At 43.9% G+C, this 22,843-nt stretch overlaps 1 protein-coding gene across 2 annotated transcripts in view; it reads right to left on the reverse strand.

Annotated features, from left to right (window-relative positions):
* Positions 1-11,591, reverse strand: part of TRAM1 (translocation associated membrane protein 1) — a 30,137-nt gene extending 18,546 nt beyond the window's left edge. Inside the window, exons 1-3 of one of the 2 annotated variants that reach the window (XM_079796261.1) lie at positions 11,301-11,591; positions 1,601-1,664; positions 73-191 (exon numbers count right to left, since the gene is read on the reverse strand). In XM_079796261.1, the coding sequence (XP_079652387.1) occupies positions 73-191; positions 1,601-1,664; positions 11,301-11,423 (306 nt within the window). In that variant the 5' untranslated portion in view covers positions 11,424-11,591. Of the gene's footprint in view, positions 1-72; positions 195-1,600; positions 1,665-11,300 lie in introns of both variants that reach the window. The other variant, XM_079796260.1, reaches the window with a different exon arrangement.
* Positions 11,592-22,843: the final 11,252 nt, after the last annotated feature.

The following is a 22,843-nucleotide window of genomic DNA, read 5'->3' on the forward strand; positions in this document are numbered from 1 at the left end:
ATATTTAATATGACAATCAGTATGGAGAGCTAGTATTTTACAAAGTATAGATTTCTAAGATTGTATACTTACATCCAACACATACTCTTGAATTATGGCATGAACAATTATCGCCACTAGCATGTAGAAGAAAATTGTAGCCAAATCTTTGATACCATAGTAATAAAAAGATGCTGATTCAGTAGCTTGTTCTTCTGAAGGCCAAAAAGGACAGGACACACATACACAAAAATATACATGAGATTATAAAAACAGCACTAAGTACAACATAGTTATGGAAACAAACAAAGATGACTAACCTAATAAATAAGTATTACAGAAACATCATGGTAATTTGCTTTTGGACATCTTGAGTCATGGCAACAATGAAAATTGAGGAGACTATCTAGGAATTGAAAGCTCTAGAAATTACTTACAAAGACTTGACACATGTTATGTTAGTCACAGCCATCAAAAACCAAAAAACAGGAGGGGGGTGGCCACAATTTAATGTAATTGTAAAATTGACATTATTCTAGGCATTACACTTAGCCCACTTGCCTGTATTTTTAAAGAACTTTAGAAATTTTCTACTTCCTACCTCTACTTTCCAACTAGACATCTCATTATGATTCTGAAGGAAAAAGAGATTAACCTGTATTTGATTTAGTTTTGATCACTGTAGAGATAAAGGCAACTGCTTCTTAAAATTATTTTTAATCCTTGAAATTGCTGTAATTGTTTAGAACAAAGCTTAATCAAATACTCAGGAGTTGGTTAAGTGCTTCATTTTTCTCTGGCATATTCAAATTTCAAAACAACTTTATGGTTCTCAGTTATCTGATATCTAAGTCACTAAATCAAATATTTACAAAACTATATATAATGGGGAAAATCCAACTCAATGTTACATAATTCATCTTACATTTTAAATAGAGAAATCCAGGGCAAGTTTACTGCCTGAATATGTTAATATTTTATGAAGTGAATACCCCATTCCTCCCCTGTGCTAGTTAATTATATTACTGTATTCAACTACAATCAACTTCCTGTAACAACTTGATTTTCACATAGCATAATTTAGAAAACCTTTTTGAAATGAAACATAAAAGTATAGTTTGGGTGCTATTACCAAATTACCCCTAGAGTTTACTGACATCTTAATTGAAATAATGCCATAGGTAGAGCACGACAAAAAACCTGAAAATAAAATAGGCTTAAAAGGACTGTTATTATAGGTCTAAATCATAACTCACTGGTTGGAAAAACCGAACCTAAACATTGTGCCTTCAGAAACCTTGGTTGAACAATGATACCTTAAACAAATGTAAAATATCTATGCTAAAGGGAAGAGAAGGCAAAAAAAAAAAAAAAAAAAGTTCTTGGACAGAATTTCAAGCTCATTTACAAAAATGTACAACAAACACTAAACACATAAAAACTCATTTCCATATAATACATAGGGTGAAGTCAACCAAAAACATCAGATCTTACATTACAAAATATCAAAATAACATTCAGTCTAATCATGAATGAGATTTGTGAAAAATTAATGAAGAACCTAGTGTTCACGGAAATTCCCCAGTTTGTCCATGTGAACTTCTAAAAGAAAACTACTTACCTGTTGCAGGGAGGGTAACATTGTACTGAAGAGTAACAAAAATGATAGACGCTTTTGCTGATATCTAGAAAGGAAAAAAAAAGATCAAGTCAATTTGTGACCTACCAATAGTTGATCAGAGGGAAAATATTACAGCTTCTGTCCCCAAGTCTAAGAACCAAGGGCACCCTAGTTCCTGCGGCACCCTGACAGGCACAAATGAAATTCTTGATCACCAAGGAACTGAGGATGGGAGTTCACCTAAGAGCATTCTGTTCACATGAGATTGTATAATTCACTCCTAACTTAAAGATTTCAAAAGAAATAATCTCTGCAGTTCCACTAAATGGTGATTTGAAAGATAGTTTCTCTACTCTAGACTAATGAACACACAGGTCCTAGTGAGAAAAAAAAAAGTTAATGTAAATTAAAAGAAATGGGAACACAGTAGCCATGACAAAGGGTCTGTAGTGTATGTGTGATCTCCCATACACCTGGCATAGCTAAGTGGTCAATAAACATTTAACTGACCCAACTACTGGTAAAAGTAAAGTGGGCAGAAGAGAAATATTTTTTATTTTTTAATATATTTTATTGATTTTTTACAGAGAGGAAGGGAGAGGGATAGAGAGTTAGGAACATCAATGAGAGAGAAACATCGATCAGCTGCCTCCTGCACACCCCCTACTGGGGATGTGCCTGCAACCAAGGTACATGCCCTTGACCGTAATCGAACCCGGGACCCTTGAGTCCGCAGGCCGACACTCTATCCACTGAGCCAAACCGGTTAGGGCAGAAGAGAAATATTGAATGCTTCCTGAATATTTATAGGTACCAGACAAGAAAATAGAACAAAGGTGAATGATACAATCCTTGATGACTACGAATTTAGTTGGGCCAGGAAGACAAAATTATTATACTACTACTAGAGGCCCAGTGCACAAAATTCGTGCACGGAGGGGGGTTGTCCCTCAGCCCAGCCTGTACCCTCTCCAATCTGGGATCCCTCTCACAATCCAGGACTGCTGGCTCCCAACTGCTTGCCTGCCTGCCTTCCTGATTGCCCCTAACCGCTTCTGCCTGCTAGCCTGATCACCCCCTAACTACTCTGCTGCCAGCCTGTTTGCCCCCAACTTCCCTCCTCTGCTGGCCTGGTCACTCCTAACTGCCCTCTCCTGCAGGGTTGATCACCTCCAACTGCCCTCCCTTGCAGGCCTGGTCCCTCTCAACTGCCCTCCCTTGCAGGCCGGGTGCCTCCCAACTGCCCTCTCCTGCTGGCCATCTTGTGGTGGCCATCTTGTGTCCACATGGGGGCAGGATCTTTGACCACATGGGGGCAGCTATATTGTGTGTTGCAGTGATGATCAATCTGCATATTACTCTTTTATTAGATAGGATAGAGGCCTGGTACAGGGGTGGGGGCCAGTTGGTTTGCCCTGAAGGGCGTCCCAGATCAGGTGGGGTTTCCCTTGGGGTGTGGGGTGGCCTGAGCGAGGGGCCTGTGGTGGTTTGCAGGCTGGCCACGCCCCCTGGTAACCCAAGCGGAGGCCCTGGTATCTGGAATTTATTTTCCTTCTACAATTGAAACTTTGTAGCCTGGAGCGGAGCCAAGCCAAGCCTGGGGCTCCCTCCATGGCTGGCAGCCATTTGTGTTGGGGTTATAATTGAAACTTTGTTGCCTTAAGCGGGTGGGCCTGGCCAGGGTGTGTGGAAAGCTTTGCTTCCCCTGTTGCCGGCGGCAACCCTGGCCTGCTCTCTCAAGCTCCATTCTGCCACCATTTGTTTGAATTTGTTTACTTTCTATAATTGAAACTTTGTAGCTTGAGTGGAGGCTTAGGCCTGGCAAGGGCAGATGGAAAGCTTGGCTTCCTCTGTTACCTGGGAAACCTTGCTCTCTGTGGCTGTAGCCATCTTGGTTTGGGTTAATTTGCATACTCACTCTGATTGGATGGTGGGCGTGGCTTGTGGGTGTGTCGGAGGTATGGTCAATTTGCATATTTGTCTATTATTAGATAGGATAGAATCAGTGCCAATGGGTATTCAGGATAAACAAACTGTTTTGTTTTTTGTTTTTTTTTTCTTGGGTGGGGAATGAGGCATGTTCTGGAAAGACTTCTGAGAGGATGTGGTGAGGGAGTTGTCTCATTGAAAAATAAGTTGATGAGGGGGATGAAGAGGGCAGTGTAGGCAGCAGAGACAGAAAGTGCAAAAGTCAAATAGCAATAAACACAGGCCTGGCATGGGCACACATCAGAAGTGGCAGAAAAACCTAGACAAGCTATTGGTGCTAGAAAGGACCTTGCTTCTTTTTAAAAAAAAAATTTAATAAACCTTTGTTGTTCAGATTATTACAATTGTTCCTCTTTTTTCCCCCCATAGCTCCCCTCCACCCGGTTCCCACCCCACCCTCTGCTCTTACCCCTCCCCCCCCACTGTCCTCATCCATAGGTGTACTATTAGGACCTTGTTTCTTTTTCTTTCTTTTTTCTTTTTTTAATATATTTTATTGATTTTTCACGGAGAGGAAGGGAGAAGGATAGAGTTAGAAACATCGATGAGAGAGAAACATCGATCAGCTGCCTCCTGCACACCCCCTACTGGGGATGTGCCCGCAGCCAAGGTACGTGCCCTTGAACGGAATCGAACCCGGGACCCTTCAGTCCGCAGGCCGACGCTCTATCCACTGAGCCAAACCGGTTTTGGCAGTACCTTGTTTCTTGATCTAAGTAAGTTTAGATTTTATTTCACACCAGAGAATTTTGAGGAGAGGGAAGTTCATATGTGCTTTTTAGTAGCGGGCTGTGGCTTACTAAGTGGTTTCTCAAGTCTCCTCAGACCCAGACTCCACACTACAACCAGAATCATCTTCTGATCACGTTAACACATCTCCCCATGCACACCCTCTGCCCAAAAATCCTTTGTTAGGTTCCTGTTCTTTCTCAGATGAAGAACAAAATCTCCAATATGCCCCAAACAACAATCCATGGTCTGACCCCTCCCCTTGGCCTTCATCCAGCCTCATCTCTGAGCATTTCCTCCTGTTCTCTTGCCTGTGGCATTCCTCCTATCCCAGGGTCTGTGCAGCTCTACCTAAAACTGCTAGGAAACCTTCAGCCTTCAGATCCTAGTTCAGTCACACCTTTTTAAGTAAGCCTGTCCTGTCCCTTAGAGCAGGTCATTTCCTTTGTTAGATTATCTCGGAGAACTGTCTTCCTTTCAAAACACATACTCTTGGTGTGATTATATTAACAGTTTCTGTCTCACTCATTAGAAAGTAAGCCCTGTAAGAGCGGGGACCATGCCTGTTTCTGCTCATCACCATATGCTAGAGACTAGCATGAGGCCTGGCACATATTAGGTGATGGCTCAATATTACTGAACTAGAGGCCCGGTGCATCCGTGCACCAGTGGGGTCCCTCAGCCTGGCCTGCAGGGATCAGGCCGAAACTAGCTCTCTGACACGCGCCCCCCCCCCAGGGGTCCCAGATTGTGAGAGGGCAGTTCTTGGGTGACGCACCCCAGAATCAAGCTCCCTCCTCTCTGGTTCTGGGTGCATCACCTGAGAACCGCAGCTAAGTCACCGCAGCTCAGCAGCTCCTGTGTTGAGCATATGCCCCCTGGTGGTCAGTGCATGTCATCGCTACCGGTCAGAGCGTCTGCCCCCTAGTGGTCAGTGCATGTCATCGCTACCGGTCAGAGCGTCTGCCCCCTAGTGGTCAGTGCATGTCATAGCTACCGGTCGGATGGTCGAACGGTCACTTAGGCTTTTATATATAATAGATAAATACTAGATAAAATATAAATCTGGAGTAAGTATGCAAGTCAAGTATAAAACTTCTGCAAGAGAGCACATGAAAGATAATAAGGCCGGAACTAAGGCAGTCGTAGTGGGATAGAAGTGGGACTTTCGAGGCAGAATAAGGCTTGGTAAGCAAGAGTCAATGATTATGTATTGATGCTTATAGCCAAAGTGAAAAGTAACGTTATTAATAAAAATGTGGAATACAGAAGGAACAGCAGGTTTGAGGAAAAAAAGAAGAAACTGAGTTCTAGATACTTAGATTTCTGTAGGTAGCTAAAGCCTAAGTCTGGAACTCTGCAGGGAGACGCTAGCTTAAAGACTTGGGCATCTCTATTTATAGGTAGTAACTGAAGTTGTTGAAAGTACATAAATCATCTATGGACAGGGTACAGTATTCGTAGACAAATAGGACATCAGACTGTGGAGTGGGCACAGAAAAAGCTGGTGGCAAAATAAGAAATGATCAGAGACGCAGAAAGAGAATGAAGAGAGCTTGATGCCCCCAAAGCCAAGGGGGAAACATGTCAAAAAGGCGTGGTTAATAAAGTCAAAGTTTCAAAGAACACGTGGCGGGAAAAGAGTGCAATGGAACGGACAATCTTAGAAGTCGTGGTCACGGCTTGAGTTGTTTCAACAAAGTAATGAGAGTGAAAGCCAATCACAATGGACTGAGGAACCGAAGAGGAACAAAGCGGTACCTAGTGACAGATGCCAGGTCAGGATTTATGTTGTTTTTATGATGGGAGAGACTGAGCTTGGGTAGGGCAACATTGAGTGTATGCCTTCCTCTGGCAATTTTTAGCAATCCACAAATGGGGAGGCACAGGAAAGGCAGGTGGCAGGCTGGGAAGATGGCTGGCTATTGGCAGGATGAATGGGGAGAAAGACCAAGAGGGAAACAAAGCTGAGGGAGAGTGTGGATAAGCAGTTCAAGTCTGCAGAGAAAGCAAAGCAATGAGGGGGCTCACGCACTGGAGTAAGGGAAAGGGGGCCAAGGGACCCGGAAAGCTTGGACTAGCTGGGAGCAGACAAATGAGAAGGAGGATGAAGGTGAACGGGTAAGTTGTGGCTGAGCCTCTGCTACACTAGAATTCAGGACCTGGAAGTAAGCAGGTCTGTGTGATAAAGCCCAGGATATGACACTAAAGTGAGTCACTTAACTCTGGTAGATATATAAAGGTCACTTGAATAGAAAAAGCCAGTAAGGCTTGTTATAATTTGAATCATTCACATGGATACATTAGAGCAGAATGATGGTATGAATTTCCTGGGTAACACTGCTTTCATGCAATTCTTTTTAATAAAGTTAATTGATTACTAAACTTCATTTTTTAATATCTTTGTTTAGACTTTATATATATAAACATAAACACATATAACACACACTCACACCCTCGTTTCTAGTTTAGCATATGAGGTCACGGCCAAATAGACAAGACAACTTTTTAAGAGCCCCTTACAAATGACAAGTGAACTTCTTCAAAGATTAATTGAATATCAAATACCAAAAGCAAAAACAAATTAGATTATCCTTTTATGCTAGGCTTCCAAATAAAATTAAAGTCTGGCCTTCAGCTAGTTTATCATGTGACATTAAGAAGAAGCCTGGCCAGTGTGGCTCAGTGGTTGAGTGTCAATCTATGAACCAGGAGGTTACGGTTTACTCCTGGTCAGGGCACATGCCTGGGTTGAGGGCTTTATTCCCAGTGGGGGCCAATCAACAATTCTCTCTCATCATTGATGTTTCTCTCTCTCTCTCTCCCTCCCCTTCCTCTCTAAAATCAATATATATATATATATATATATATATATATATATATATTTATATATACTTATATATTTAACGTAGAATAAGAGAAAAAATACAAACTACATACTCCCAAAAAGTTTCTAGAAAATTAAACCAGTCATCACATTCTGAACCATTTCTAGGCCCCCTAAGCCACACACTACAGCCAGCAATTCTTTAAACTAATTTTATAATTAATTAATAGTAAGACAAATTAGCCTGGAATAAAACATACTACAGAAATATATAATGCATTAAAAAGTAAAATTACTGCATTTGTGGCAGTTCTGGACATTTACAGCACCATTCTCCATTTACAAGAAAAAATGACTTATTCAGATACATCTTAAATAGGTTACCACAAACTCTAATGAACTGTTTAATTCCATGTTGGATGCAACATCAAGACTATCATACATTTAAGTAGCTGCCAGTGGAGCTTAGTATTTTTTTCTTTTTGTTATACACAGGAGTTAGTATTCTGTGCTTGTTAGAGGTTGGTGTGACTATTACATTGACCAGGTGCCTGAAAGATAAAAGGACAATTTCTGAATACCAAATTCCACTTTCCCACCAGTTTATATAAAATTAGGTTCTTAAAAAAAAAAAGGGAAGAAAATGTTGGTATTAAGACAAGTCATGCTTAAAAACAAACCTCCAAAAACTATTCCAAGGTGGTTGTAATTGTAAATGTCCCCCAAACCTGCACAGCCCACACAACCTAGACTCCTGAATACCTGGGAAGTAACTCCCTTCCAGAAAAAAATATTCCTCTTGGAAACCCACAACTCCTCTAGCTTCACTTTCAGAAAGCTTCCCAAGTATCCTTCCATTTTTCGACTGTTCAAACTTTCCCAACTCAAATACAAAGCCACTAATTATAGACCATAATTTGCATTATGTGAACAGATGCTGACTATACTAAAAACATGATTTCAAATTTCATAAGCAATTTTTGATATCACCAAGTTTCCTGGAAATTAAAGTCTTACATTTCCCCCAAACATACTACTTCTTCATCAATCTTTTCAGTATACACAGGGTGGGGCAAAAGTAGGTTTGCAGTTGTGAGACATAAAACACAGTTTATTCTTGTATTATTTTCCATATGAACAACTGTAAACCTACTTTTGCCCCACCCTGTATAATCTCTTTAAATACTAATGGTTGGACCCTTCTCTCACATAAAAATGCTGTCTTGTATTTTCCCATTTTTATAAATATCTAAGGAATAATAACAGCTACCTCTTATGGCATATCTCTTGTATGCCACTGTACTAGATAGGCATTATATTTTATTCTCTGAGTTTGTCAATGAGCCCCATTTTACAGAGAAGGAAATAATTCTGAGAAGTTAAACGACATGCCTTAGGTCATCCAGTTTGCAAGCTGTAAAGCTCTAACTTGAACATGGAACCCTTAAGCTCTAGCATTTATGCTTCAATGGTATTTCTATATCGATTCTTCATTTTGGTTAGTAATATAGTAACTATTATTGCTTTGTCAACTTCACCATAAATCCTGATATGTCCTCAATATAGTCACACAAAAGGCTTAGCTCTACTGCAAAAACATCGACTTTTCTATTATTCTAGCACAATTACTGTCATTCTATAATTATGTTAACTTTGAGATTTATCTGCAGTTACTTTATTTACTTATTTTCAATTTATCGATTTTAGAAAGAGGGAGAGGGAAAGGGAGAGAGGAAGAGAAACATTATGCATTCATTGGTTTCTCCTTGTATGTGTATATGTGCCCTAATCAGGGATGGAACCCAAAACCTTGATGGATGGGACAATGCCAACTGAGCTACCTGGCCAGGGCTACAAGCAATTACTTTAAAATAGCAAAACTAACCTGGTCAATTTTTCCCTGTATGTAGATAACATGCTTTCAAATCCCAAAACTTTAACATATGGTAAGAAAAATGTACAACTTGAAAACTTTTCTTTCCTGTATACTACTTTAATGTTCTTTTGAACTGACCCTAAAAACTTTTTAGACTGTTGTTATATCTATTCAGCTTTACAAATTTTACATGTTTACATAAAGGCAAAAATGCACTCACTGTTAAAAAAATCATTAACACATGAGACACGGTACAGATGGTGAATTTCCCTAGAATTGTGATAAGACAATGTGAAATATCTTACATAAAAGCAAAGTGAGCCTTTTCTAAGGGTCAGTATTCCTGATTTATATTCCGTTTAATTCAAAGCATTGTAACAGTACTCCTAAATTCTATCTTTAAAGTCACGAATTCTTACCATATGGAGATGGATTATGACAAATTTATACAAAGTATTATTTCTTTTTTTGAAAAATATTTCTATTTATTGATTTTAGGAGAGAGTGGAAGAGAGTGGAAGAGAGAGAGAGAGAGAGAGAGAGAGAGAGAGAGAGAGAGAGAGAGAAATATTGATTTGTTGTTGCATTTATTCATACATTCCTTGGTTGATTCTTGTATGTGCCCTGACGGGATCATATTGGCAACCTTGGTGTTTTGGGACAACGCTATAACCAACTGAGCTACCCAGCGAGACCACAAAAGTATTACTTCTAATAACAAAGCAGAAAGTATAAACAAACAGAAAATTCAGAAAGGGAGTACAAATGTTTAGCACTGCACTTTTAATAGTATCCTACATTCACACAGTGCTCACGTGGTGCCTTCACACCATGTTACCGGGTCCCTGCATGTCCGGCTGTGAGAACAGCACACACAGGTGATGTTATTTCCTTGCTCAGAGCAAAAACCCGAGGCTGAGCCTTCAGTCAGGAGCAGGTAAGCAGCACAGGCCCAGTCTCAAGGGAAGTGAGTTCCCATAGTTAGTTCCCTTTTACCTTTCCTTCCTCTACACCTACTCCCTCCTTCACAACAGACTACGTGGAAATAAATGACATTACCAGGAATTAAAAACATCTACATTTAGACTTAGAATATAGCCCATTTGAAGAAAAGCAAAAATAAATTAAAATACGTATGAAGCTACCTGATCACAACATTAAAAAGCCTATATGGACTCCATTTAAAATTTTTACTCATCCTGTGGTCATTGGCAGTCTCATTCCGCTAGTTTTTCCCCCCCAAGAATTCCTAGCGTCCCTCATTCAACCAAGAGTAGTTAAGCAGCTCCTACCCTCAGGCACGAATCTAGGCACTGGAAATACGAGTATCACAGACCGTCTGCCCTTACATTCCAGGAGGGGGGAAAGGCGGTAAATAGGTAAAATAAGTACATTGGACAGGGCGTAGGGGCTTTCGAGAAAAATGAAAAAAAGGGGAAAGAAGGTAAGGATTGGGCACGTACAGTGGGGAGCGAGGGGAAAAAAACCGCAGGATGTCACCTCGCGAAGTTTATCACCCACATTCAACAGCTGTTAAGCAAGCCACCCAAACCCTGGAAACGTGGGAGGAGAATGTACCCACTCCTGACATTTCCAGCCTTTCCTACTCCAAGGAACAAGAACAGAACCCGCTCGACTCCTGGGCACGGCTGCTCAGGACCTCGCTGTAGGCATCGGCTCTCGTGTCTCTAAGGAAAGAGCACGCGCCAGGGCAAAAAGTTGGGGAACTGGCTGGGGATACGACCAGCCCGGGAGTCGAGAACGGAAACAATCGGTGCGGCCCCGTGTGCCCAGCCCGTGCGCTCCGCGCTGCCCCGCGGCCGCCGGCCAGCCAGCGGGCAGCACACGCCAGGCTCCGTTTGTTCTCCTTCACCCCCAAACTCGGGGCTGCGGGGACCCCGACCCGCACCCGCGGTCTCCGGGCCCCCCTGGCCTGGCCTCCACGTCACCCCAGCCCTCGCCCGGGACGCGCCCGCCGCCAGGCCGGCCATCCCCGAGCCCGCCCCCTGCCCCCCGCCGCAGCCAGCTCGGCAGCGCAGGGCCGCCCCCGCCGCCTCGGCCCCTCGCCGGCTGCCACGTAACCCTCCGCGGGAACCAGGAACTGCGCGGCGCAGGAGGGGGCGGCGGCGGCTGGAGGGGAGGGAGGGCGGGCAGCGCGTCCGTCCGCGGCGGGGGGCGACGCGGCGGTCCGCGGCCAGGCCCCGCAGCCCCAGGCCCGCACCTCGGGGGGCCGGCACCTCCCCCCGACCCCGGGCGCCCGGGGCGCGGGGCGGGCTCACCTCGAACATGAGCCCCAGCAGGAAGACCATCGCCACACAGGAGACGATGTCCGCGTGATTCTGCAGGATGAATTCGTGGCTCAGGATCGGGGGGCTCTTGGTGCTCTTCCTGCGAATCGCCATGGTGAAGCCGCCGCCCGCGCTGCAGGTGCTCCGCCCGGCTCCGGTCTTCCCGCTGCTCACCAACCAGCCGCCGCCGCCGCCTCCCCCTGGCTGCTCCTCACAGCCCCGCCGCCGCCGCTCGCTGGGGCTTCACTTCCCATCCCACAGCCAGTACGCAGCCGCCGGGGCCGCCCGGAAAAAAAAAAAAAAAAAAGCGAGCCCACGGCGGGACGAGCATGCGCAGCAGGGAGGCGGCGCTCGCTTGTGCCGCGGTCGCCCTGGCAGCCCACAGCGCCGCCTGGCGACCGGAGGCCGACAGTACCGGCCGGCGAGGGCAGAAGCCTGAGCCAAGCAACGTGCCCCCTGCTCCGCGCCAGGCCAAGGGTTGAGGCACAAACTTCCTGAGCGGAGTTAACAGGCTAAATCCCCAGCCCGGTCGCTGACCGCCACGTGTTGTAGCGTGCAGGGCCACAAGCATGCTTTCCCACCCTCCTGGCTACCTTGGGCTGGGTGTCAGTGCCTGCTTCCTTGTTGAGTATCACTTCTTTAAAAAAAAGAATTATTTATTTATTTATTTATTTATTTATTTATTTATTTATTATTTCAGAGAGAGGGAGAGAGAGATATGATGAGAGGGAATCACCGCTACAAACAGGGCATGTGCCCTGACTGGGAATCCAACGGTGACCTCCTCCTGGTTCGTAGGTTGGCCTTCAACCACTGAGCCACATTGGCTGGGCAAAGGATGCGGGGTTTTGAATCAGAATTCTGCCACTTATTATCTGTGTGATCATGAACAAGTTACTTAAACTCTGTGAGTCTTGATTGACTCATTCATTTATGTATTCATTTATTCAAAGAATATTTATTGGGTAGCTAGGCACTGGGGATAGAGAACTGAATGAAAAATACAAATTAACCCGTTCTGTTGGGCTTTCAGTCTAGCGATGGGGAATCTTTAAACAAGATTTAAAAAAGTAGAACATGTTAAACTGAGATGAGGGTCCCAGAGAAAAATAAAGCAAGGGAATAGGGACAGTTTTGGGAAGTTGCATTTGCCTGAAGACCTCAAGGAGGTGAGGGAGCAAGCCACCTGGAAATCATCTATAAAAATATTACTGTAAGTACCTACTTTAGCAACTGAATAGATGATTCAAGGAAAGTGCTCAGTAGAGGGTTAGGGCTCTATAAATATTAGCTACTAGAGGCCCAGTGCACAAAATTAGTGCACGGGGGAGGGGGGTGTCCCTCAGCCCAGGCTGCACCCTCTCCAATCTGGGACCCCTCTCACAATCCAGGACTGCTGACTCCCAACTTCTAGCCTGCCTGCCTTCCTGATTACCCCTAACCGCTTCTGCCTGCCAGCCTGATCACCCCTTAACCACTCCCCTGCCAGGCTGATTGATGCCTAACTGCTCCCCTGCCAGCCTGATTGCCCCTAACTGCCCTCCCCTGCAGGCCTGGTCACCCCTAACTGCCCTCCCCTGCAGGCCTGGTCCCCCCCCCCCCAACTGCTCTCCCCTGCAGGCCTGGGCGCCCCCCCCCCCAAATGCCCTTCCCTGCAGGCACAGTTGTCCCCAACTTCCCTCCTCTGCCGGCCTGGTCACCCTAACTGCCCTCCCCTGCAGGCTTAATTGCCCCCAACTGCCCTCCCTTGCAGGCCTGATCCCTCCCAACTGCCCTCCCCTGCTGGTCATCTTGTGTCCACATGGGGGCAGCCATCTTTGACCACATGGGGGCAGCCATCTTTGACCACATGGGGGCAGCCATCTTATGTGTTGGCATGATGGTCAATTTGCATATTACTCTTTTATTAGATAGGATTATTGTGTTCCTCCTTTCTGGTCAAATGATTACTGGTTTCACTCACCTCCAAATGGCCTTCCAGTTTTTACATTAGAATGATGCTTCAAATAAGCTCAAAGATTTTGGTGGTTTCCCCATGACTAGCCCATGATGATTTGACCCCTGCTTACTCAGACAAGCTCAAACCCTGCCTAGATAGGCCCCAATCTCCTAGTACCAGCCTTACTGACTTCACACTGTACACTCTATAGCATGCGCTCTCCCCTGGCTCTGTGTCTACTGCTTCTGTCCAGAATGTTTTCTCCTCTTCCCCCCTAGGACACTCCTACCATTCCTCTAAATCTCATTCATGTGTGACTTCTTTGAAACCTTCACCGACTACTGACTATCTCTTATAATTCAGTTATATGTTTTAATAGCTTTGAGATATAATTTATATCACATAGTTAGCCTATTTCAGGTGCACAATTTGATGGTTTTTAGTGTATTACAAAGTTGTGCAGCCATCACAATAATCTAACTTTAGAACATTTTTATTATCCCCAAAGGAAAGAGTCTTTGTTCTTGAAACTCATATGCCTGGAATGAAAGACAGATAATAGACAAACAATCACTGACGCGATGGGTGTTTTCAAGACTTGCTCGGTGAAGGGTGCAATGGAAGGGCTCTAGGTCATTTGGAAGTTAATTATTCCATTGAAGTTGAGTTTTTAAACTGAAATTGACTTTTTCATATCTTAAAATTTAATTATTTTTCACTCTTTTATGAGAAAATATCCCCACTGGTCTTTGAGCCGCATAAACCTACCATACTCTGGTCGGCGCTAGGACCTGAGGTGGTCATTTGTATTTGGCAAGACAGAGGATGTGTGGTTGTCTAATTGGGTTTTGCAGGAAACAGATGCCAAAACAGACTTAGAATCATAAGAGATTTATTGACAATAACATTTGTGAAATATAAAGGGAAGAGGAGTCAGCAGGGAAAGCCTTCAGAGTATAGCACAGGTCTGACATCCGTGAAAGGAAGGAAGGAGGACTGGGCAGGAAGAGCTTCAGACTGAGTAGCAAAGTTTTGGCCGGCCCAGAGGGCAGCTCCAGCACACTGGGCAGACACGGTGAGCCTTTGTACCACTGATGTGCTCAGTCAGGCACTGCAAGCTCCTACCCTGCATGCTTGGCCTCTTCCAGAGAAGGTCGCATCTTCCTTTAGGCACTATCTCCATAGCTCTCTGGTAACCTTTTGGGCTCTGGTAACCACTCTTGGTTTGGGAACAATCTGTTCTTTTTGCAGTAAGGATCATCTCAATGTGGCAGGGAGAGCTCGGGTATGGGTAATTGGCCCTTGAGCTCTGTACAGGTTCTACATGGCATCTTGGGAGCTTTGGATGTGCTCAATGACCAGAGAGTCTACATCTACACCCTTAAGTCCAGCATGATTCTCTGCATTTTTAAGCATGGGCAGCAAAAATTCAGCACTCTTTTTGGGCCACTGACCCCGCGTCCAGCCCCACTGTTTGGCCTGGGCACACCTACCAACTCCACCACTGTAATGACAGACTGGCACATGATGCTTCTGTAAAGTGACATCCTTTAGGTAATTGGTGGCTTTTCGGATACACATACCCTTGATGGCCTGGGTAGCTTCATGAGTGTTTGTAAAGTGAACATGAAGATTTGAACCTCTTGATTTGCATGTTTGTGGGGTTTTCTGGGTCAAGTGAATAGCGAACCACTTTCAGAGGTCACCTCAGGCCGCTTACAGGAAGAGTAGGACTCTATTTCTTCATCCCTCTTGTTGCTTTCTTTGTTTGTTTGGTGTCATTTTTCCCCTATTGTAAATAGATGTTATTTACATGGCAGAGAATATGGTCACTTGAAGGTCTATCAGAACAATACCAAGGAAAGACTTAGACTAGGCTGGCTTGGTTGCTTGATCATTTCCGGGTCAACTCTTGTGGCCCACTTTAGTCACATGCTTTTCCCTATGGGTAGGGTGAGTCTATTACCAGAAGTTATGGAGGAAGGGGTTTGGGGCAAATAAGAACATGAACCATCTGGTAGAAAGGTTCTGGATGTAGAGGAATAGCAAGAGGTGGTTAGATTAGAGGAGAAAAAAATCAACAGTAGCATGAACACAAGTGAATGAGAATAATAGATGGGTGGAGTGACTTGTATTTGAGGCAACTACCAAGAGCTATGGAGATGTATGGTGGGGAGGATATCTGAAATAACCTCAGCAGACACAGAGGGAGGAAGGGGTCTTAGTTTGAATTTGTTATGCTTTCAAGAGGGCCCTAAAATGGGTCATTTCCTGGGGGTTGGCACATGCTGGGCACAGCAGCTTATTTGGGGATGCTTCAAAAGGCAGCTGGGTACTTCCAGCTGCCAGGAAGCACGCAGTACATCACTTTCACCTGAGGAGAATGAATCATTCTCTTTTTGCATCATTCTGTGCAAAATGCTTTCGTAAACGGCTTCTATAATTAGAAGGTCTTATGCCTCAGGGAATTTGTAACTGGTTGAACTGAGCTGATATCTTGTAGCCATCAAAAAATGATGTATGGCTCATTGCCTAGTAGAACCAAGGTCTTGGGGTGGTGGCCAAAGATTCTTTGGAGCTGTTTTCTTGATTGCATCAGCCTAAGACAAAGCTTACAGCACAAATGAAAACAGCTAAAATGTAGACAATTCTTTGCAGTCCCCCAAGCACTGTTGATAAATATTAGTAATTTTAACCTTATATTAACCTGGAACATAATGTTATCCCTATTTCAAATAAGGAAACAGAGGCTCTGTAAAATAACATGTTTAGGATTTTACAACTATTGAATTTTAACTCCCAAGGTGAAGAATGTGAATTTTATCTTATAAAGTTATGGTAAGAATTTACTAAAGAATAAAGATGGTATTTTTTGGAGCTTAAATGGTACAAGTCAAAGTGAGATAATCATAGAAGAATATGTGAATATATTGTTAACAACAATGACAAAATAAGAGCAACTAGTATTTACTGGGTGCAAAGGGTTGTACTAAACACTATGAACATTTAATACTCATAACAACAAATTGAATTACTATCATTTCTTTTCTACAGATGAGGAATATTATTACTAAACTGTTGCTATCACCACCACCATGACAAATGGAAACAGGAATAGACCATGTACACGGAATTCAATTACTAGTAGTTTATTTTAATTGGGGAAATGAGCACTAGCTCAGGGAAGGAAAGAAAAAGGGATAAGTCCCCGAGACTAAGACAAATGATAGCCTTTGTCCCTGTGAAGCAAGCCACTCGCATTTCCTAGGCAATTTATCAGTCCTTCTGAGCATCACTCCTACCCACCAGCATTTTCTTTGGTCGTCAAATTGAATCCACATCCTCAAACTATAGTGTAAATATTGCTCTGCTAAGTGGAGTGGGGATTAAAAGAAATAGGAGTGATTAAGGACCAATGCAGCTTGGGGCATGGGATAATGGTGATGCTATTTATCCAAATGGTGAGTTGGGAAGGGTGGTAATTAGGAATATAAAACTGTGGAATAAGAGAAGAGTTTGGTTTTAGATGTATTGACTTTCTTCACATTGATGTCTGGACTTTGGGAGACAGCCAAATGAAGAATTCCTGCAGATAGCAAAATATTTAGGCCTGGGGTTTTGGTGAATGGTTCCAGCTCAAGCACATCTGGAAATTATTCAGCATGGTGGTAATGGTTAACACCACTAACATGGGTTAGATCTTTGAGGTGGTGAATAACAAGAATGGAGATCAGTGTATTCAGTCTTGGGGGTTCCAATGGCGAAGGGAATAAAGGGGGACCAAGAACTTATGTATATGGCATTTAATAGCAATGATTTTCAGTGTGCTTTTCAAACAATAATTTCCATGAAGTCTCCATAAACTCTGAATGATGAGACTTTTATGCTCACAATATCCTTTCACTCTGTAATCCTAATAACTGATTTATTTTAGGTTTAAATGCTATTGCATGAAATGTGATGGTCCAAAGGATAATTATTCCTTTGAAGTTGAAATTCATTAAAAACATACTAAATGAGACAAGTAATAAAATGGGAAAGAAAAAGGAGAATAATTATATTAAAGAACTGAATTCCAAGAAAAAATGTTTCAAGACTAGCTTCTAGGAAGCCAAGCAAAAAGTGAACATGGTGAATTAACTAGATATTGTTCCACGTAGGGATTTTGAAACAGGGTAATTATCACTCTCACACGGATCCTTCCTAACCTGGAGGTTCTGATGAATGAGTCTTGTATGAGGTCTGGTAAGTAGTGTGTGTTTTGAAAGTTCTTCAAGTGATTCTGAGAATTAGTCCAATTTGACAAGCACTAGTTAACAAAGGAAACATACTGACCAGTTCACAGGACAGAAAAAGTTTTGTTCTAGCTCTTAAATCTGAGATTTCATGCCATGGACACTGAACATCAAATAACAAGACAGAGCTGTCCTCAAAAACATTAAGAAAAAACAGGGAGGGGTTGTAGATGTTTTTTTCCCCTCATTCTAACCTTGGATAAAGAAAAACCAACACAATACTAATTATAATTGATGTAGAAAAAGAACCGATGGAAAAATTACATTCCTTGGTCCTCTTCAGACATTCTGATTCAGCAAATCTGGGTAGGGACCAGAAATCTGCATTTGTAACAAGTGCCATAAAAGCGGTCCAAGACCACGTTTCTGCTCTGAGAGAATGAATGGGTGACAGTATTTCTCAGTTTCAGGTTTAGATATAAAATCTTGAGATACCCCACGTGTGATAGGCATTTTTTAAAAAATGAAGCAGGAGAAGGAAGCATGATCAATCTATTTCCACAAAATAGGCTGGGAGAACTTCTGTGGTATAAGACAGAGAACTTCTTCTAGTGAAAAATTTTCTTCAATCCTTGGAAAAATCTAAAGCATAGGTTGCGTCACGTGCCAAGAAAATAGATGTTAGTCTCACCTTAAGAGGAAAAAATTGATACTCAATGGATTCAAATCTTAAAGAATCATGGGAAAAAAACTTGGGAAGACTAATTGACTAGTAGTCTTCTCATAGGGATTCTTTTTAAAAAAATATATTTTGTTTTTATTGATTTTGAGAGAGAGAGGAAGGGAGAGAGATAGATAGGAACATCAATGAGAGAGAGAGACATCAGCCTCCTGCACACTCCCTCCTAGGGATTGAGCCCGAAACCCGGGCATGTGCCCTGACTAGGAATGAAACCCAGGGTTAATGCTTAACCACTGAGAAATACCAGCTGGGCTGGTAGGGATTCATTTTACTCCAAACACTTAAGTATCAAAAATACCATGGTATTAATTAATCATGTACAAAATAGGGTCATGTACTTGTACCCTGAATTGCTCCAACCTAACATATTTGGAAACCTCTGATTCATAGCAACACATGTTTTTCCAGACTGGTCTTCATTTTAAGTATATCAGGAAAAAGGTTATTTTCCTTCCAGGTGTACTTCTTAAGTTCTTCATGGTCATTAACCACCCCAAACTTTTTTTAAAAAAATATATTTTATTGATTTTTAACAGAGAGGAAGGGAGAAGGGATAGAGAGCTAGAAACATCGATGAGAGAGAAACATCGACCAGCTGCCTCCTGCACACCCCCCACCGGGGATGTGCCCGCAACCAATGTACATGCCCTTGACCGGAATCGAACCTGGGACCCTTCAGTCCGCAGACCGACGCTCTATCCACTGAGCCAAACCGGTTTCGGCAACCCCAAACTTCTTAAAAACATCAGTAAAAACAGGTGTGAGGCAATCTGTCATAAACGTGTCAGCTATCCTGCAGAATTTGAAGTGGGTAACTTGACCAACCATAGAAGGAAAATGGTGGTGGCTGAAGACTCTAATAGTGGCTGAGTCCTCCCTCTTCTCTTTATATTGGTTAGTTACTAACTCCTAAATTCAGCTTAGATCTCAACAAGATAAACAAACTATGATAGATCTTTAATACTCTACCATATTGTGACTGGAAAATGAGGTTGGGATCTACCATAGAGCTATTTGCTAGATACAGTAACCTTGGGTCTAATACTCTTTAGAGGGTTACTACATTAAAACTTTAAATGTCACAAAAGTCTCCAGTTCACCTTAATTCTCCAGGTCCTTCAGTCCAGATACTAGGTACAGGACTTCCTCTTAGAGAATATTTTATGCTTGAGAATTGTATCCATTAAGAAATATGAACTTAAAGATTCTTATCCTTAGGTCTAAGAGACCATTAAATAAGCAAGTACTTCTCATTTTCCCCAATTCCTGGTAATTTTTCAGGAGAAAATTCTAGTATAAAAACACTTGCTTCAGGAGAAACCAAGATGGCGGCATAGGTAAACACCCGAACTGCTGCCTCGCACAACCACTTCAAAACTACAACTAAAAGCCAAAACGGACATCATCCAGAACCATAGGAAGGCTGGCTGAGCGGAAATTCTACAACTAGAAGGAAAGAGAAAAGCACACCGAGACTCAGAGGAGCTGCGGAAATAAAGGCAGAGGTAAGGAGGCGCGCGCATGGAGAGGGCTGGCAACTGAGTACGTGGCTGGCTTTTTCAATCCGGAGGGAGACACAAGCTCCCGACTGCTCTGAACTCCAGTTCCAGGTGAGACTCTGGGGACCCAGACTCATACGGGGAGAAATTGGACTGTCTGGCAGCGGGCGGAATTTGAGAGCGACTTTCTCTCAGAGGTGCTTGCAGCGACCACCGCGTGACACTGAGATCCGGAGGCCTCTTAGGGCAGGGCTAACGGGAAGCCATTGCTGTTTGCTCCGCCCTGAGACTCCGCCCCACCCCAGCTGTGTGCAGAGGCTTGGGCATACCAATGGCCTGGTCCTTTGAAATCTAAACTTACCTAACAAACTGCAGCTGAGTCAGTGAGACCCAGAACATCCAAAAGAAGGTCCAAGGCCCCACAGCAGCTTGCATTGCTTCACAGCTGGGCCTCATCTGGGCACTTCCAAAACCCAAACAAAGAAGAGGAATCTGCAGATCTCTCCATAGCTCCTGCTGGGTGGCCTCAGGCAGAGGCTAAATTAGCACCTCCTTAGAGATCCAAGAGCCAGTGTACCCAGTGGTCAGAGTGGGACCATCCAGATTACAACTCCTCAGATCCATAAGGGACACACTCAGGGGGCAGACTCAGTGAGCACCAAAGCCCCACTGAAGCAAGTCTTGCCTCATAAGGGTGTCTCCAGCACAGAAGTTCTCCCAGCGTAGACACAGTTGATCCTCACAGCCAATTGGCCTGGAGGTCAATTCCTCCCAGGGATACCAACAACAATCAAGGCTTAACTACAACAAGACTGTGCACACAGACCACAAAGGGGTGCACCAAGAGTGTCCACCTCAGGTAACTGGGGAGGCTGAGCCACTGGGCCCTATAGGACACCTAGCACACAAAGCCACTTTATCAACTCAGGGAAGCAGCCAAAATGCTGAGACAAAGAAACAGGTCACAAATGAAAGAAATGGAAGAAAGCAAACAACTGGATATAGAGTTCAAAACCACGGTTATAAGGTTTTTCAAGAATTTTCTAGAAAGCGCCAATAAATTTAGTGAGACCCTCAAGGATATGAAAAAGGACCAACTAGAAATTAAGCATACACTGACTGAAATAAAAAATAATATACAGAGATCCAACAGCAGACTAGAGGATTGCAAGACTCAAGTCAAAGATTTGAAATACAAAGAAGCAAAAAACACCCAACCAGAAAAGCAAAAAGAAAAAAGAATCCAAAAATTTGAAGACAGTGTAAGGAGCCTCTGGGACAACTTCAAGCGTATCAACATCCAAATTATGGGGGTGCCAGAAGAAGAGAGAGAGCAAGATACTGAAAACCTATTTGAGAAATAATGACAGAAAACTTCCCCCACCTGGTGAAAGAAATAGACTTACAAGTCCAGGAAGCGCACATAACCCCAAACAAAAGGAATCCAAAGATGACCACACCAAGACATATCATAATTAAAATGCCAAGAGCAAAAGACAAAGAAATAATATTAAAAGCAGCAAGAGAAAAACAGTTAGTTACCTACAAGGGAGCACCCATATGATTGTCAGCTGATTTCTCAACAGAAACTATGCAGGTCAGATGGGAGTGGCAAGAAATATTCAAAGTGATGAATAGCAAGAACCTACAACCAAGATTACTCTACCCAGCAAAGCTATCATTCAGAATTGAAGGTCAGATAAAGAGCTTCACAGATAAGAAAAAGCTAAAGGAGTTCATCACCACCAAACCAGTATTATATGAAACTAGAGGCCCGGTGCACGAAATTCGTGCACTGAGGAGGGGTGTCCCTCAGCCCAACCTGCACCCTCTCCAATCTGGGACCCCTTGGGGGATACCTTTCACAATCCAGGACTGCTGGCTCCTAACTGCTCGCCTGCCTGCCTGATTGCCCCTAACTGCTTCTGCCTGCCAGCCTGATCACCCCTAACCACTCCCCTGCCAGCCTGATCGACGCCTAACTGCTCTCCTGCCAGCCCGATCATCCCCAACTGCCCTCCCCTGACAACCCGGTCACCCCCAAATGCCCTCCCCTGCATATTCCCTTTATTAGATAGGATTTTTTCTTTAATATATTGGACAGCCCTAACTGGTTTGGCTAGGTGGATAAAGCATCGCCCTGCAGACTCAAGGGTCCCAGGTTCGATTCCGGTCAAGGGCATGTACCTTGGTTGGGGGCATATACCCAGTGGGGAGTGTGCAGGAGGCAGCTGATTGATATTTCTCTCTCATAGATGTTTCTAGCTCTCTATCCCTTTCCCTTCCTCTCTGTAAAAAAATAAATAAAATATATATTTTTAAAAAGAAACATTTGAGATTCCTCCATATCTGCTTGGCTGGTGTGACTCAGTGGTTGAGACCCCAGGCTGCCGCCACTGGCAGGGGATCGCGCTGTGGGGGTGCGTGCCCCTGCCAGGCTGAGACCCCAGCCCAGGCTGCCGCTGCTGGCATGGGATCGCACCGTGGGGGTGCGCGCCCCTGCCAGGCTCAGGCGGGGATCGTGCCATGGGGGTGCACGCCCCTCCCAGGCTGAGACCCCAGCCCAGGCTGCCACCACTAGGAGGGGATCTTGCCGTGGGGAGTGAATTTGTTTTTGTTTTTTATAAAGGGTCAGGAGGGCCTCTGGGCAGCATACTGCCAGGCCGCTTACTCTGCAGGCTCTCAGCAGCAGCCCTCCCTGAGACTGGGGGACTCCAGCGGGGCTGAGAGGACTGGGTCCTGCCATCTTGTGGCTATGGGCGCTGCCCTTTTTGTCGCGGAGTGATGGTTAATTTGCATATTACTCTTTTATTAGATAGAATGCTGAAAGGTATTCTTTAAGAAGAGGAAGAAGAAGAAAAAGGTAAAGATAAAAATTATGAACAACAAATACATATCTATCAACAAGTGAATCTAAAAATCAAGTGAAGAAAAAATCTGATGAACAGAATAAACTGGTGAATATAATAGAATCAGGGGCATAGAAAGGGAGTGGACTGACAATCCTCTGGGGGAAAGGGGTGTGGGGGGTGCGGGAAGAGACTGGACAAAAATCATACACCTATGGATGAGGACAGTGGGGGGTGGTAAGGGCATGGGGTGGGGTGGGAACTGGGTGG

Source organism: Cnephaeus nilssonii (assembly GCF_951640355.1).
Source record: "Cnephaeus nilssonii genome assembly, chromosome: 18".
Taxonomy (NCBI): Eukaryota; Metazoa; Chordata; class Mammalia; order Chiroptera; family Vespertilionidae; genus Cnephaeus; species Cnephaeus nilssonii.